Source organism: Hippocampus zosterae, chromosome 9 (genome assembly GCF_025434085.1).
Source record: "Hippocampus zosterae strain Florida chromosome 9, ASM2543408v3, whole genome shotgun sequence".
Classification (NCBI taxonomy): domain Eukaryota; kingdom Metazoa; phylum Chordata; class Actinopteri; order Syngnathiformes; family Syngnathidae; genus Hippocampus; species Hippocampus zosterae.
Window position 1 is genome coordinate 15,773,626 of NC_067459.1, and position 15,416 is coordinate 15,789,041.

The window sequence follows — 15,416 nt, forward strand, 5'->3', positions numbered from 1 at the left end:
TGGTTCACTAATGCATCGAGAAAACCGCGGCGTTGAAGTAGCGCAGACCAAAGGTTTTTTGGGCAACCATTGCTATCAATTCTGCCACAGGTTCTGTTTGAGGATGCTATACTTGTTGTTTAATAGATATATGGATGGTTGGATTGGCAGACAATTTTCATCCCATGTAGGAAATAAAATTGTACAACCAACCAATTACAAACAAAAAAAGAAAGATCATTTTAATTTACTCCAAACAGGAAAAAACATGATTCATAGGTTGCATGTCGGACTCTGGTAAATAAGAGTCTCAAACTTCTACAGTTACATTACGACAATGAGTGCAAAGTTGGAAGTTCAACATTATTGGCAATGATCTATGATGATATATGGATTAATTATGAATAAACCTAATTCAATTTTGTTGTATGTTAAACACCAAACAAATCTGTCTGGTTATCCAGACCCTCTTTATTATCAAAATCCAAACTGTATCAATACTAACATCACATAGGCATTCATCAAATGGATATGTATTTTGATCCGGTGAGGTTTGCTTGTATCTAATTTTACTTCATCCTTCAAACCTATTTTTTAACGATGACATTCTTAATTGACTTCATCTGTCAAGAATTCATTCGAGTGTTTGAGAATAACATCACACTTTGTCATAGCCAGGTCGTAAAACCAAGTGACCCAGATTAAAGGCCCACACACCTGCCACCAAGACTGGCTTTTCGTCTTTATTGTATTTTTTTTCCTCTCTCTGGCGATGAACCCCCTATTTTAAGCACGTTGTGTCGTGTTATTTTCGGTTTTTATTTTTTCTTTATTCTTCTAAAGCTGGGCTCCACAAGCAGCTTGTGACCTACATTCGGGTGGTCCCAGCCAATCTTGGGCTGATAGTTTGGCTGTGTGCAAAACACAATCTGCAGAGAGCAGGAACGTGACGAGGGTGGGGGAGGGGGAGGGGAGTCACGCTGAGCACCGCCTAAAATGCACGTGCAGACTGTGACGAGGAAAAGATCGCCGAGGCACCGACACACCACTCACTCGCTCAAACTCCCCCGGACTGTTTTAACGCCGATGAATTGTTGGGCAAAAATGAGCACGGAAAGAATGTGCGCAGGCTAGAACAGATCAGCATTCACTGCAGTCCTCAACACGTTCAGTCTTACAAAAAACAGGATTGATGTTTTGATTGTGTGCAAAATGACCCATCATGAACTCTTTACCCATCTCTCTCCCTATTCATTGTCCTGCTAATGCTAATGTCGCAATTGAAAGCGTGGTGGGCGATTCATTTTCAAAAGACGGCATAAAAACCACCAGGTTCTTGTTTAGGCACCAACCTCTTGGAGGATGAGCGTTACATCCGGGCCACTGATGAATGCAGTGGCCACTAGTTTAACACACACTTCTGAAATAACAAATGTGCTCAAATTACCTGAGTATTATAGGAGCCCCACCAATTTAATCGGAAAATGTTAGCTATTTTGAAAGTCAAAAATCTGAAAGAAAAAAAATCTGCAATTTAAAAAATATATATCAAAAATGCACACACAACAACACTAGACAAAGAAAATGCCACTCGCGCATTTTCGCTGTTCCCAGCAGGGCTCGGTCTGGAGCCCTTGCAAACATTGAACCACAGCCTTTGTCCTAAATGTATACAGTAAGTCAGGGGTGCCCATTAGGTCAATCCTGATCTACCGGTAGATCTAAGACAGGTCCCAAGTAGATCCGAGGAGTGTCGAGGAGAAAACAAACAAACAACCATTTGTGTGTCTTTGTACATGTCACTAATATATATTTTTTGTGTTAATGTACGCTGCACCCTAATCATCCTATCAGTCTCATTTTCACCCAAAAATATTTTTAAAATAAAATAAAGCAGGTAAATCTTGAATTTATGATGGCGCGTGATTACGTCACCGGAAGCTGTTAGCGCTCAGCAGTCTGCAATCAGAGCTGTTGCGGTCTATCTTTTATCGTCATTATTCTCATTCAGTTTGCTTCGTGTACAATTCACCGAGGGCACAGGCAAAGAATAGGAATCTAGGAGTGTCCATGGAATCACTTTAAAACGGTACGTGTGATAGTTAACAGGCTGCAATGTGTGTGTGTGTGTGTGTGTGTGTGTGCGTGCATGCGTGCGTGTGTGTGTGTGTGCCGGTAAGGGTAGATCCCGGGAGGTTAATTGATCGAAAAGTAGATCTGCCATCCAAAAAGTGTGGGCACCCCTGCGTAAGTATTCCCACCTACCTACGGACTTCTGTCAAACGGAAATTCCCTCATCCGAAATAAAAATCTATGCATGAACATTTCAACTATGATATTACATTAACGATTGATTCATGACAACGGAAGTTCCGGAACCCAGAACCCGGAAGCCGTACAGAAGCCCGCAGTAGCGCAAAATCAAGCAAGTCCCGCTCGATACTACGGAAAACTGTGGCCACGCTGCTATTTTCTCTCATTGGATCCAAAACGGTGACATGTAAGTGACTCTATGGGCATGAGTTTTATGATTTTATTCATATACATTTAAGTCCGGAAGATTGTGGCATCCAAACGAAGAGCAACGGTAATGGCCGTGGAAGAGAGAGTGGAATGCATCCGATTAGCTGCTCAGAGTAAATTGCTCGTGACTCTACATACAGTTGAGTAAACGAACATTTCCTGGAATGCTTTACCTGTTATTGTGCGATAAGCCTTCTGCTAACTGGACTACGCCTTAGAGAGAAGGCGAGTTCCATAGTGCTAACAATGGACATAAAGGACTTCAAAGTTCGTTGCCTGACATCCGCTGAGCAATGCTGTCTTGTGTGATGATCGAGGGGAGGTAAAGTTAGAGACAGTGAGTGAGTGGAAACAAATCACCAAGTCTGTTACTAGTCTCATTTTGTAGCAAATAGTCCTAATTTTGTGATGCGTCTTGTGATACTGTATTTTGTTCATATAAGTTAAGATAAGAAAAGCTTTCGCAATGGAGAAATTCCTAATTTACAGCAGCAAAGTTATGAAAGGAAGAAGTAGAACAACAAAATATAGGAGCTGCTGGAAAGGCAGCAACTCTCGCGGTGCCATTTTGAAGTCAAAATAACAAAAATAACACAACACATAGGACACGACAGTCGCGCAATCTTCACCACTTTTCTGCATACACTTTGTTGTCTGAAGCAGTTATAGATGAAAGAGGAGAGGATTAAAGTGTCCTTTCACCAGTGGATCAGAGGCGTCATGCTGAAAATATGCACACGTCTGCTACAAACTAAGTTTTGAAAGCAAACACGAAGCTGTAGCGTCCATTGACGAAAAGAGATTACCGGTAGTTCACTTCTCCTGTCCCACGTAATCCGCTTCAAACTCCAAGCCGCGACTCCCAGTTCCACATCCGCATCGGCGCTCCGCGCTAACGCTTCTTTTTTCTCATCGTCGGCTCCTCAAGCCTTAAATCCATCCAGCCGCAGACCGTTCAACAGCACCGATCTCTCTGTCGAACAAAGCGGGGCTGTGAAAAATGCTGCCCATTACAGGCGCAAGACACAAGCGCCCCGGGACTGTCCAGCAACGACTGTCAAATGGCGCCGACATTCCTCCCAGTCAAAAACAGTGCTGGTATACCCATGCTGCCGAGAAGGCGCAACCACCAAGCACAGAGTCTCCTCCTTGATGAATGTCGTGGCCAAAAAATGCTGAAAAAAGTCCACATCAGGTCCACACAACATAACAACAAACACAAAGTGACAAAACTAACACAAAAACAACAAAAAAAGCAAGGCTCATGAGTAGCACGGCTGCCTACTCGGGCGCCATCTTGACTTCAAAGACCTATACCTATACATATACCTGTACTGTATGCTGCAGTTATCGTTTTACAAACAGTTTTTGGACCTTTTTTTGCTTGTGTTGTTATGCCCAGTATGTATTTTGTTAACATACTTGTATGTTCATAAAGAACATGTACCAAAGTCGTTTCCCACAAAAGGAAATTCTGTTAACAGGAAAGATTGGACAACGCAAATATGATTCCTTAGTAGAGAATATTTACCTGAATTTTGTCATATTGACTATTTTGCTTAAGGACCAGAGTGACTCCATCTGCCCAAGACAAATCCCTTGTGTGTTTTAAGATCCTTGGCATAATATCGGATTGCAATTTTCCAACTCGCTAAATTTGATAATTTCCCGCGACGCACTCGGTGATCTCTGACAACACACATTAACAAGAGCTGTTGGGAATCGCTGCCCGAGTGTGAAAAGAGGCTCCTACCGCACTTCCCTCCAACAACAGATGGAGTATTTCACACCGAGTGGGATATCTTACCAGCTCTCGCTCGCATCACTCCCCACCTATCTAGGAGGTCAGGCGGCTTATTTGCATAAAATGTGTGTCAGTAGGGCAGGACCGGCTCACATGCCATGCGCACATGCAGCAGGGCTTTGAGCAGCATTCCAATGTGCAAACAGCCCAATGAGCCATCTCCAAGCTGGGGGCCTCAGCCAATGAGAAGCTGAGCACGAGTGGACCGGAGTGGGGGCGTGAGGGGGAGGCGGAGGAGCATGAGGGTGGGGGCAGAGAGAGAGAAGGATAGAGACGCATCAACAAACGGGCGGTGGAGGGGACACGAGAAAGGGAGAGAGGGGGGGAAAAAACGGTCACATTTGTCAGGCACCTGAAAACGTGCTGGTTATTTCAGGACGCGTGTTGCTTATTGATGAGTGGGGTGTGTTTAAACTACTTGCACTCTCATGGTGTTTTCATAGTGACTGTACATGGCAAGCAGTTCAGTGTGACAGAACCCCTTTGAGGAGCACATCCATAGAGCGCTGTTCACATCGGAGTTTTTTCTTTCTTTCTTCTGGATTGAATACAGCATTGCTCTATTTTCTTCTTCTCAAACAATTTTTGTTCTGCCGAGTGGATTTTCTCAAGCGGCCCCCAAACCAATGCCCTGTGCACATCCCTGCTCTTTTGATCTTTGGGATACACACTCTATGCCTTGGCGGTTCAGGACTCTTTCACCTGTGTCTACCAAACTCCTCGGCGGCGACCAGAGGCGCTAAACAAACGACAACAAACAGAAGCAACGCCTGCCTATCTGCTAAGAGACATGGAGAATAGTCCCGGAGGTAAGTCTTCTTCTCTATCAACCGACAGATAAATAATGTGTGTTAAGAATAATTCTAACTGTCAGTGGTGCGGTTGAAAATTGGATGTGGTGTACTCATAGCTGGGCTATCTAAAATATAAAAGGTGGTTTATGTCGCAAAAGTATGTCTATGAATCAACTCAGCAATAGTCTTTATTCAGGTGTGCCCGCTCTGGTGCTACATGATGATCATCTGACTGACACCTTCAAGCGCGGGAATACAGTCACAGGGTTTTCTTTTTTCGGGGGGTGGGGTGTAAAAATGCAAGACGCTGCAGGATCTTCCCCAGAATTAGCATGGACCTTAAATCCCAATTGACACTTGACTTGCATGTCAACAAACTCACATGGCATGAGACCTAAAATGCCTCCTTGTTCATGAGGAAGCATTTCCGCCCCCCTAATGATGACCTTCTTATATCTTAAATGCACGAATGACAGAGAGCACCCGATATGGTGATATTGCTTCTAAAATACCCCGGAAATCCCAACGGGGGCCCTATTAAGTATGTCAAAGTCCTCCTGGTCGTTTTGTGTGCCATGTGTTTTACATGCCCAGTGCATCATGGGTAGAGGCGGCGATAATACTTGCAATCATGCGGCCGATTTCCGACACGCAGCCCCGCCCCGCCGCGCCTCGAACACAGAGCACGTGTAACAACCTCGTCCTCCACGTGCCGCGCATGATTTCCTCTTGAGCCCCGCCCCTCACGGACGCTCCACTCAAAGCAAATGCGTGCACGCTTGCTCGCTCCGGGGGGCCAGTACGGGGATTCCTCTGTGTTCACAGCGAGTGTGGTCAGTGGGTCAGAGGGGTTTCAAAGTGTGGGTTTTTTTTGCACTACTTAATAGGACTGCTTCATAAACTACCCATTAGCAGTCACAGTCAAGTGTAGTACTGTAAACATTACTTCATCTCTTTATATAGTTACCGGTAAGTAAAACATAACAAAACTCCCATGGTAGGAGCGGCTTTTCTAGTTGCATCTGGCCAGCCAGAGTCGTTACTGCTAACCTTAGTGTTTCATTCATTTTAATATATTAGTTATCTATCTCTTTTAATGAATGGGATCTTTTTAATTCATTTCAATAGGGGAAAATCGATTTGCTACACCAGTAAATTTAGGATCCTGGCCTTGGAAAGAATTAAATTAGCGGGAAAACATGGTACCAGTGAATGAATCTTTTCCATTACTTTGTGGTCATTGAGTCAACAAAGGGGTTGACCAAGTCATGGAGTGCAATACAAAATATTTTTCATGCAGAAGGTGTTTAAGCCCATCAATTATCTACTTGATTTCCACGTCGCCAGTTCAGTGTCACAAAAGAGCTGCAGCTTACCCCAACCGACTTTGGGTGCGACCGATTGCCAGGCAATCGTAAGGCAGGCGTTAACACGTGCGTCTGAATGTTTTAATGTGTCACTAATGTACTCAGAACTACCCAACACATTCATTTGATGTCTGGGGGAGTTAAGATGATGTCTGGGGGAGTTAAGATGATGAGTCGCATCTGGTGTCTATGTCACATTGACAAGTAAACAACTAAACTATCGTACAGTATTTCTGGGAATGATATTGGTAGAACCCACCTCTTCGGTGAGTTTAACAGCTGAGATTTGTTGTTAATGAGGTTTAGTCACCACCACATTAACCTTTGCTGCTTTTAAAGAACCATCCCTTTTCATAAATACACACAAGGGCAGCCTTTTCACGTGGATTAGGGCTTACCACCCATGCACAACTGTAAATGTTCACACAGAACAGTGGTTGGAGGGGGGGGGTGTGGGGGGTGTAGGAAGGTGAGGGGGTGGGGGTTCTCTGTGAGTCATCACATGCGATTGATGTTTGTACAGTCAGCTTGCCATGGTCAGATGCCTCGGAGGCGGGAGTACACGAGATGGGAAGTCATGAAGGATTGGCAAGAGGGAGCGGGTGGGTTGTTTTGTTTATTCTATAGCTCTTCTGGCCCAGTGAAAGTCCACAAATCACGTGTTGCAACTTGTGCATGACTACAGTGCTGTACTCCCATAGCTCACTCTTGACACCCAGTCAAACTAGATTCCAGGAAGTTGTAATGAGCAAGCGGAATAGGGAATGTTTTTACACGAGAGGGCGGGGTGGGCCGTGTGTGCTGCTGAATGAAGAGGGGAAATATGTAACGTGACGGCGGGAGTGACTCAGGTGATACACATGTTCATAAAACTTGACCTTGTTCATATGCACGTGCACACACACACACACACACGCAAACGCACACGCATGGGGAAACAACACATGGCTCATCTTAGTGTGAAGTGAGAGACATCACATGGCAGTGAGCCACGACTACCTCGGGCTCACTCACCGCGGACACGTGTAAGGAGAGGAATTAAGAAGGGAGGCACTGAAAGCTGTACAGGAATATCACACGTTTCTTCAAGGAGGGAGGTCACGGGAGCAGGCGGCTAATCAGTTACCCTCGGCTGATTCAAGGTTATTAATGGGAAACGTAAACAAAAAAGATAGTGGAAATGATCTAAAGGCTCATTCAGTCCCCAGTGATCTGGCCAAGCAAATAGCAGATTCCCAGGAATTAAAATAACATTGGGACAAATTTGTCCATATTGTTGTTGACAACATACCTTTTAGCATTCGTTCTCCAAATACACAAAACATTATCTGCTGCTACAAAACAATGCAATCGACATGATAAATGTCGATTTAGCCTTAAAATGGTTCACTGACTCAATTTAACATGAATGGGCGCCCTTCGATGAAGTATCGTAATATTGAAAGTACAGTCATAATATACAGTGTATAATCCCATAACCCTCTGCACACTTTGTCAAATTTGGAATGGAGCCATAAAGGTAGCCATTCCTTACATGCCGCATTAAAAGCCTCAGTCTTCCCAACGTGATCTTCCCCTAGCGCTTGTTATTGTACTGCTGCTGTTGTCTACACGAGACTGCGCAAAAGGGCCTTGTGAGCCGGGCGGGAACTGTGTCAAGAGTCCATGTGAGCTGGCGGTCAGGTGGCTGGCGGATAAATGGGCCTGCGTGCTCAGAGCCAAAGAGGAGAGGGGAGGGAGGAGAGGAGAGGACGAGAAGAGGATGAAGACGAAGGGAGGGGAGGCGTAAGGACTGTGGTGAAGTGAAAGCAAGCAGGCGGGGAGGGAGTTGGCTGGCTCAGGCTGCACGTGAGAGGGAGTCTTTCATCTTGTGGGAAGAAAACCGTCTGCAAAACAAGGGGAATGGCTGCAGGGAGCTGCATTCAGGGGTAATCGGGCATTACCAACTCAATGTGACATCCCTCGATGTAAAATTCAGATCGATTAGTACAGTTACATCAATACTTGATTTGCCATTGCAGCATCATTATGTTCATGCTGCTTTACAGTAAATTTAGTTTGAATGCAAATGTATTACTTCACCAACCTCATATTAATAAATCCCAGAGGGCAATGCAAAAAAATGTATGAAAAAAAATGATGAGGCAAGAGTTAAATGTGTTTATTATATATTTGTGCATTCAATTTTAGGGTGCGTTATTTGTTTTCCCCATTGCATGATGGGCCAGATCCAATGGTCGAACCACAAATGCCCCCCACCCCCCTTTATAGTAAATATTACCACTTGAAAACGGATGCCCGAATACATGTACTCCATGAAGACATTTTCCGCAATTGAAAACACATTTTGCACAGACAACCAGGTCAGACTTGTTCTACCTAGGGCCTGAAAAATTATTCATCACGTTGTTTGACTGACGCAAACATGATCAAGCTATCAGCAAGTTTCCAAAGAAGTTATAAAAGCCAAAATCGAATATGGGTCAAGTAACTTTTTTTTTTCTCTGCACCTCTTTGTGTTCTTCTCAGGAGGTGTCATCCTTTATGCTGGCTCCTCTGGCAGTGCCAGCCCGAGTCCTGGCAGCCCCTCCAGTGGATACCAGACCCAGTCACCCTCCTCCCACTCACAACCCTCGTCCCCAGAGGGTGTCTCCTTTCAGGAAATTGGGGCCATGAAGCAGGCAGGGGAACAAAGGGGAGGGACGCCTTCCCCGAAAATGGTCTTCCAATTTCCAGAAGTGAACAATGCTCCAGCTGCCCAAGTTACAACGGTATCTTCAGCCACCTACAGCCATCCTACAGTGGCCAAAAGACCTTGTGGCTTTACCGGCACCTTCCCTAGTAAGTACCGGTATCCTCCGACCTATCCTCTTCTCTCTCTGTCGATCGACTATAAAGCATTTACAATATCTATTGCATTCCTCTCTTAAATTACGTGCCTCTGTCTCCACAGAAACAGGAGGGATGGTGCTTCTGTGTAAGGTGTGCGGGGACATTGCATCTGGGTTCCATTACGGTGTCCACGCCTGTGAGGGTTGCAAGGTGAGCTCACAAATGCGGGATAGGTTCTACCCGCCAAGTCACATTCCTGCCGCAGATATTTAACAGCCTTCGATGTGTTCTCCAGGGTTTCTTCAGACGCAGCATTCAGCAGAATATCCACTACAAGATGTGCGTGAAGAATGAAAACTGCCTCATCATGCGCATGAACCGAAACCGCTGCCAACACTGCCGCTTTAAGAAGTGTCTCTCTGTGGGCATGTCCAGAGATGGTAAGAGACGTGCACAGAGACACGCGGAGTTTGGATGGAACTTGATCCATTTCCAGTGCAAAGGGAGTTGTTCGATGAATCAGAATGATCATCTTTCATAGCTTATGAAACCGCAGCATCCCACTTTCAGCAAAGTATTCACCGGTTTCTTCACTTCTGTCTGATTTATGGCAAGAGGGGCATGAGAGTCCCAGTAGTCATCAATCAGTGAGAAACTGTGACAAAATATAGTTTATTTTGGGAAATTGGAACACCGGGGTTGGTGATCATGCAATCAGTCGAACCTCTTGTTTAAGGCAATCTTATGTTTGCGCTATTGCTATCCCATTCCATTAATCATAGCAAAAATGAGTGCTCCAGTTTAGGTATAATACATGTAATCTGCTCTATATTGAATATATTCACAGCGAGGCGCCATCCTCTTGGGAGATGGGCAAACTAGGTGACGATAAATCATCTCTTTTTAGAGCAAACATTTTTAGTTGACCCCAAAAAGCAAGAATATGATGTAGGAGAGAAAAATCAGCTCAGAGCAGAGAATCAGTATTACGAGCACCCATTGTTGTGACTCGGGTTTAATCGCCGCTGCCCACTATTAACAATGTCCCGATATCATTTTCATATCACGTATTGAATGACAACATTTGAAAAAAATAAAATAAAATAAAAATACCCCCTCCCCTCCCCAAATAATTTCCAACTCTTATACCAACCCTTTTTTTCTTTTTTACCTTTTCTACTGCCAATTTCCAAATGACAACATATTTAGCACTGTTGACCCAGTGACCTACTTCTAAACAAGAGAGAGGCAGCGTTCAACTTTGAGACAGAATGCGAGGAGAGACTAGGGGGGAGGTGTGAGAGCATATAGCAAACTATAAATAGGACTGTCAGTGCGGCAGCAGCAAATAGAGGGGAGGGTGGATTGTTACACTGGAAGGCTGGAAGAAGTTGTCAAACGAGGTGGCGACAGAGTCTCATGAACAAATAAAGCAGCGAGGTCTTTGGACTTTCTAAACTAAAAATACAGAACCAGGTTCAAGTTGCTTTCCAATGTTTGCTTTTGTTGAGAGCGTCATCTAACAGGATGCGCTCTCGCTTGCTTCCTCTCTTCCTCAGCGGTGCGATTTGGCCGCATTCCCAAGCGAGAGAAACAGAGACTGTTGGATGAGATGCAGAGCTACATGAACAGTCTCAATGAATCTGCTTCCATGGAGATGGAGATGTCACCTCCCTCCGCCACCCACTGCAGCCCAAAGAACCAGACGAACGAAGGCGCAGGCTCCATCATGCAGTCATACCAGAGTGACTTAATAAACAGCGAGAAGAAACCTCTCAAGAGGCCCGCCAGCAACGGCAACCTTGGCAATTCTTTCCAGAGCAGTCCTGTGCAGGAAAGGGCCCCGCCTCATCCGGCAGCACAGGCGCACCACAAGTTTCAGGCCGACTTGACGTCGGGATACAGCGTCCCTTCAAAGTGTCCCGTTGCCCACACCAATAACGACAACGCCACGAATAATAACGCCAACGATTCCAAGTATGGCTTCACCAATCAAAATCAGTGCCCCGTCCGCGGCGCCCTTTCATCTCAGCACTATGCAGTCAATCAGAAGATGGATTCTCAGAACCAAAATTCATGTCCATGGAAGCTAAACGGTGGAGCCAAAGTCTTGGTGAGTCCTCACACATTCTTATATTTGTTTCAGTCTGTTGAAAGATGGTATTTAGCAGCTAATGCATCTGTTGGCTTCTTTTTCTTTTTTTTTGGCAGGCATGTCCACTCAATTCTTGTCCGGTGGCTCCAGCCAGTCGCTCCAGTCAGGAAGTGTGGGAGTCCTTTTCCCAGTGTTTCACCCCTGCTGTCAAAGAAGTGGTGGAGTTCGCAAAGAGTATACCTGGCTTCCAGACTCTGACCCAACAGGACCAAGTCATGCTACTCAAATCTGGCACTTTCCAGGTACATTGGTTTTTGTAACCTCACATGGGATGTTAACACATGATTAAGGATTGGGGCGCATAAAGGAACCTCCAAAGTCGGGTACCATTCGTTCAATGACACTTAAAAAATATATTTGGAGAGACGCAGAGGAAGTATTATTTGTTCAAGGGACCAATTGCCACCATTTTGTTTGGAATACAGGCGATATTTTAAATAACACATTTCCTGGCAAGTATCATGAAATGGAATGGAAATTAATACTAAAATATTGATAACCTGCAAAGTCACCTAGTGACTAGTCGTGCTCAAATCTCAAGTGACATCACGCACGACGATGACCTTTGAGTTGTATCTTTACAAGAAAAAAAGTCACATCTTTTCAGAAAATATCCATTGGAAACTTGGGTTAACTATGGGTGCAAACTGACTTTGTGGGTTCCGCAGAAATTAATTTCTGACCTGAACGATGCTTGATTCATTTGCAGGTGCTGATGGTGAGGTTCTGCTCATTATTTGACCCCAAGGAGAGGACTGTGACCTTTCTCAACGGGCAGACATACTCCCTGGCATCACTACGGGCACTGGGCATGGGCGTTCTACTGGACGCTATGTTTGATTTCAGCGAGAAGCTCGGATCTCTGGGTTTGGAACCAGATGAGATGGCCCTTTTTATGGCTGTCGTGCTCGTTTCAGCCGGTAAGACTTCACAAAGTCATATCGGAGCAACACCTTTTCCTTCTGTCCGTGCTGTGTTCTCAAACTATTTTCCACCACTATCTTTAGATCGCTGTGGTATAGTGGATGTGGGAGCGGTGGAGCTGCTCCAGGAGAACCTCATTAAAGCGCTGCGCACGCTAATTACAAGTCGCCGGCCGGACGACACCACCCTCTTCCCCAAGCTGCTGCTACGTCTGCCGGACCTGCGAACCTTGAACAACCAGCACTCTGACAAGCTCTTAGCATTTCGCATAGATCCGTAAACAAGCACAAGGCCCGCTCAAATGTCTGCTTGGGAGAGCTTCTCGGCTTGCAACTCAAGCCAAGCCCGCCACAGATGTAGGCCTTTGTTGTTGGAGCTCGGCCGAGTGCCATGCCGTGAGAGAGGGGACTCTGAAAGCGCAGCGGGGAGGTTGAAGCCCTTGAACTCAAACGATCTCTTGCTTCCAAGACTGTCAGTCACGACTTCAAACCGTGTTCTTCCTGGTTGGTTCACCAAATCTTGACTGCTTCTCCCTGGAGGTTCTCTGTTGGTCCAAACTTTTCGATTTTGTCCTCTAATTCCACTAGACAGCAAAACACACACTCCAGGCCAGATACGAGTCGTTTGTACAAACCTTCACCTACTACGACGCGACTGTACAGACTCACCTGTAAATGGCATGCTCCGGACATAAAGAAGCCCCTTAGCCCGGTGTCGATGGCACAAAGCTAAAAGAATGGTTTATGTGTCGAAAAGACATCAGCTCTTTTCACGTCCTAAGTCAATCACTTTATTGTGAATGAGAGTTGCATAATGATGTATTTTGAAGAAATGAAAATAAGTTGTATTGTGTTGCTAAGTGCTAATCAGGGAGAAATTATTGGCCGTTAAAGGCCGAGTCTGATGGGTTTTCACTGAATATGTTCTATGTACATTTTTTTGTAAATAACATGCTTGTTTGGTACCCATGGTAGTTTGAAGAGTCTTGGACATGTTAATGAAGTTGTTCAGTATTGTATTAAGCCAGCATCATAAACGATATATTATAAATTGTTCTATAGACTGCATTTGAACCATGCACTCTGAATATAAACTTTTGATTTCAGAATATATGAAAGAACTAACTGTATTGTCGACTGACTGCATCACATGTGTATATTTTGTAACTGTTTTGTGGTTACACCATAGAGTACTATTATTAAATAATGTTATATACCATTTCCCTTGTGATCACTTTCATTGTTATTCTTCCTAACACGATGCTACCATATCATTGCCAAGGCAAAACATGCAGGGTAACCTAGCAACAGAAGCAATCGACCAATCTTTCAGCCGGTCGAAGAGGCATGACGGACTAACTAATGAGGAAAATTTTAATTTTCAAGGGCGCGGTAATAAATAAACATGTTGTCCAGCAATAAATACAAGGCTGCTAAAACAAATCATTTGAGATACTAAGCCTCTAGGAGGGGAGATTTTCCACATAAAACGATCACGGGTATGGATGGAGCCAATACCTAAAGTTAAGGGCTCCCTAGATAGGAAACAAGACGGTAGCGAGAGAATCATGGCTTATGTTGTCTCCTCATTTCATAGGAGTCCTCAGAAAATCCTTCTTGTATATGTTTACGAGCGTTGTCTTAAAACAGGATCTGACCTTCGGAAGCATGAGTTTCACTTTGAATTTGGCTTATTTCTTTTAACAATCGACTGGAGCGGACTCATACAACCTGTTGTGGTCTAAAGATATGCCCAGTCGTCATTGATAGCTACACGACGTCATGATTATCTCTTGCTGTACGATTGTCTTTAAAGCGACAGTGCAGAGACATTTGGGATTTTTTACCATACACTCACTCTTAATTTAAATAATATGGAAAACAAAGGTACCACAAAAATGTACATTTTTTAAAAATATAATTGTGGGTCTAATAATCATTAATTATATGACATAGATCACGCCTCACCTTAAAGGAGGCTAACATACTGTATTTCGCTGCCATCTTTCTACTATGGACACTTGAAGGAAAAAAATCAACCGACCGCAAATTTGCTGGATTAGTAATTACATCATGTGTAACAAACGTAATGCATTTATCTCGTCACTAGAGAGAATACTCGAAATCGTTTGTAAGGACATTTTTCCTCTGCTGAAGAAATTGGTGGTAGGCTTGCAAAGAGTGGTCTCTCTGAGCACTGAAGCGCTCGCGCTTCAAAATGCACGCACTTCGGACTGAGGTCACTGCATTCTACTAGTTCACCACAGGATGCACCATATATTTCCATGAAACCTCATCTGAGAATTAGGCAAGGCAAACAATACTACTACTTTATACTATAACAGCTAGCCTAATCCACAGGGCCACACTTGTACATAAGGGGATGCTGGAAAGGCGCGACAGGTGTTGGTTTTGCCACTCAACACTTGCTTCACTCACCCTCCTCTGTTGAAAAGCCATTGTCTTGACAAGTTTTCTTTGCACCACACCAGACAATGATGTCACCAGGTATCGAATGGAGTATTGTGAACACACACATTTGCTACAATATACTTTGCAGGGTTCTGTTTTAAAAGCAAAGGCCGATAAATGCCTTTAAAGGTTTTTTGCTACAGTTATGTCTCTTTTGTGGAGATTTTTTTCAGGATCATTAGATTGGCCTCTTTCTGAAAGAGGACAAAAAGGCACAAAAAGGTTTTAAATAAGATTTGGACCAAGACACGGAACTCTGACAGGAAGTCTACACTGAACCATGAATGGTGGGCTTGAGTATAACTGAAGAGTAACAGCAATATTGTCAATGATACCTGTGACCCTTTGTATCCCTGTAGCCAATGGAGTGAATCTCAATGGTGGAGTTCCAAACTTTGTTGCCGTATCTCCAGGTTCCACAAGCCATCATCACTGATGGTAGACACTGTCAACGGTGAAATATAGATGAGTATTATTTTCAAGGCCAAGAAAAAGAATAAAGGGAGACAATGTGATTAATAACAACGGTGCCCATTGAAAGTTCATTGACATGGAAAGCATATGTTC

General features: G+C 44.3%; 1 protein-coding gene across 1 annotated transcript; it reads left to right on the forward strand.

Annotated features, from left to right (window-relative positions):
- The first annotated feature begins 4,592 nt into the window (after positions 1–4,592).
- Positions 4,593–13,596, forward strand: nr1d4b (nuclear receptor subfamily 1, group D, member 4b). Its single transcript, XM_052076216.1, has 8 exons — positions 4,593–5,115; positions 8,997–9,308; positions 9,421–9,509; positions 9,595–9,739; positions 10,859–11,412; positions 11,511–11,696; positions 12,164–12,374; positions 12,462–13,596. Exons 1-8 carry the CDS (start codon positions 5,097–5,099, stop codon positions 12,656–12,658), a joined length of 1,713 nt encoding a protein of 570 aa, XP_051932176.1. The 5' UTR covers positions 4,593–5,096; the 3' UTR covers positions 12,659–13,596.
- The last annotated feature ends 1,820 nt before the right edge of the window (positions 13,597–15,416 follow it).

What these genes read in the sequence shown, in the direction of transcription:
- nr1d4b (XM_052076216.1), top strand. An exon ending in TGTGGGCATGTCCAGAGATG is followed by an intron (nt 9,740 to 10,858) that starts GTAAGAGACGTG and finishes TCTCTTCCTCAG; the next exon opens with CGGTGCGATTTGGCCGCATT. An exon ending in TCAAATCTGGCACTTTCCAG is followed by an intron (nt 11,697 to 12,163) that starts GTACATTGGTTT and finishes ATTCATTTGCAG; the next exon opens with GTGCTGATGGTGAGGTTCTG.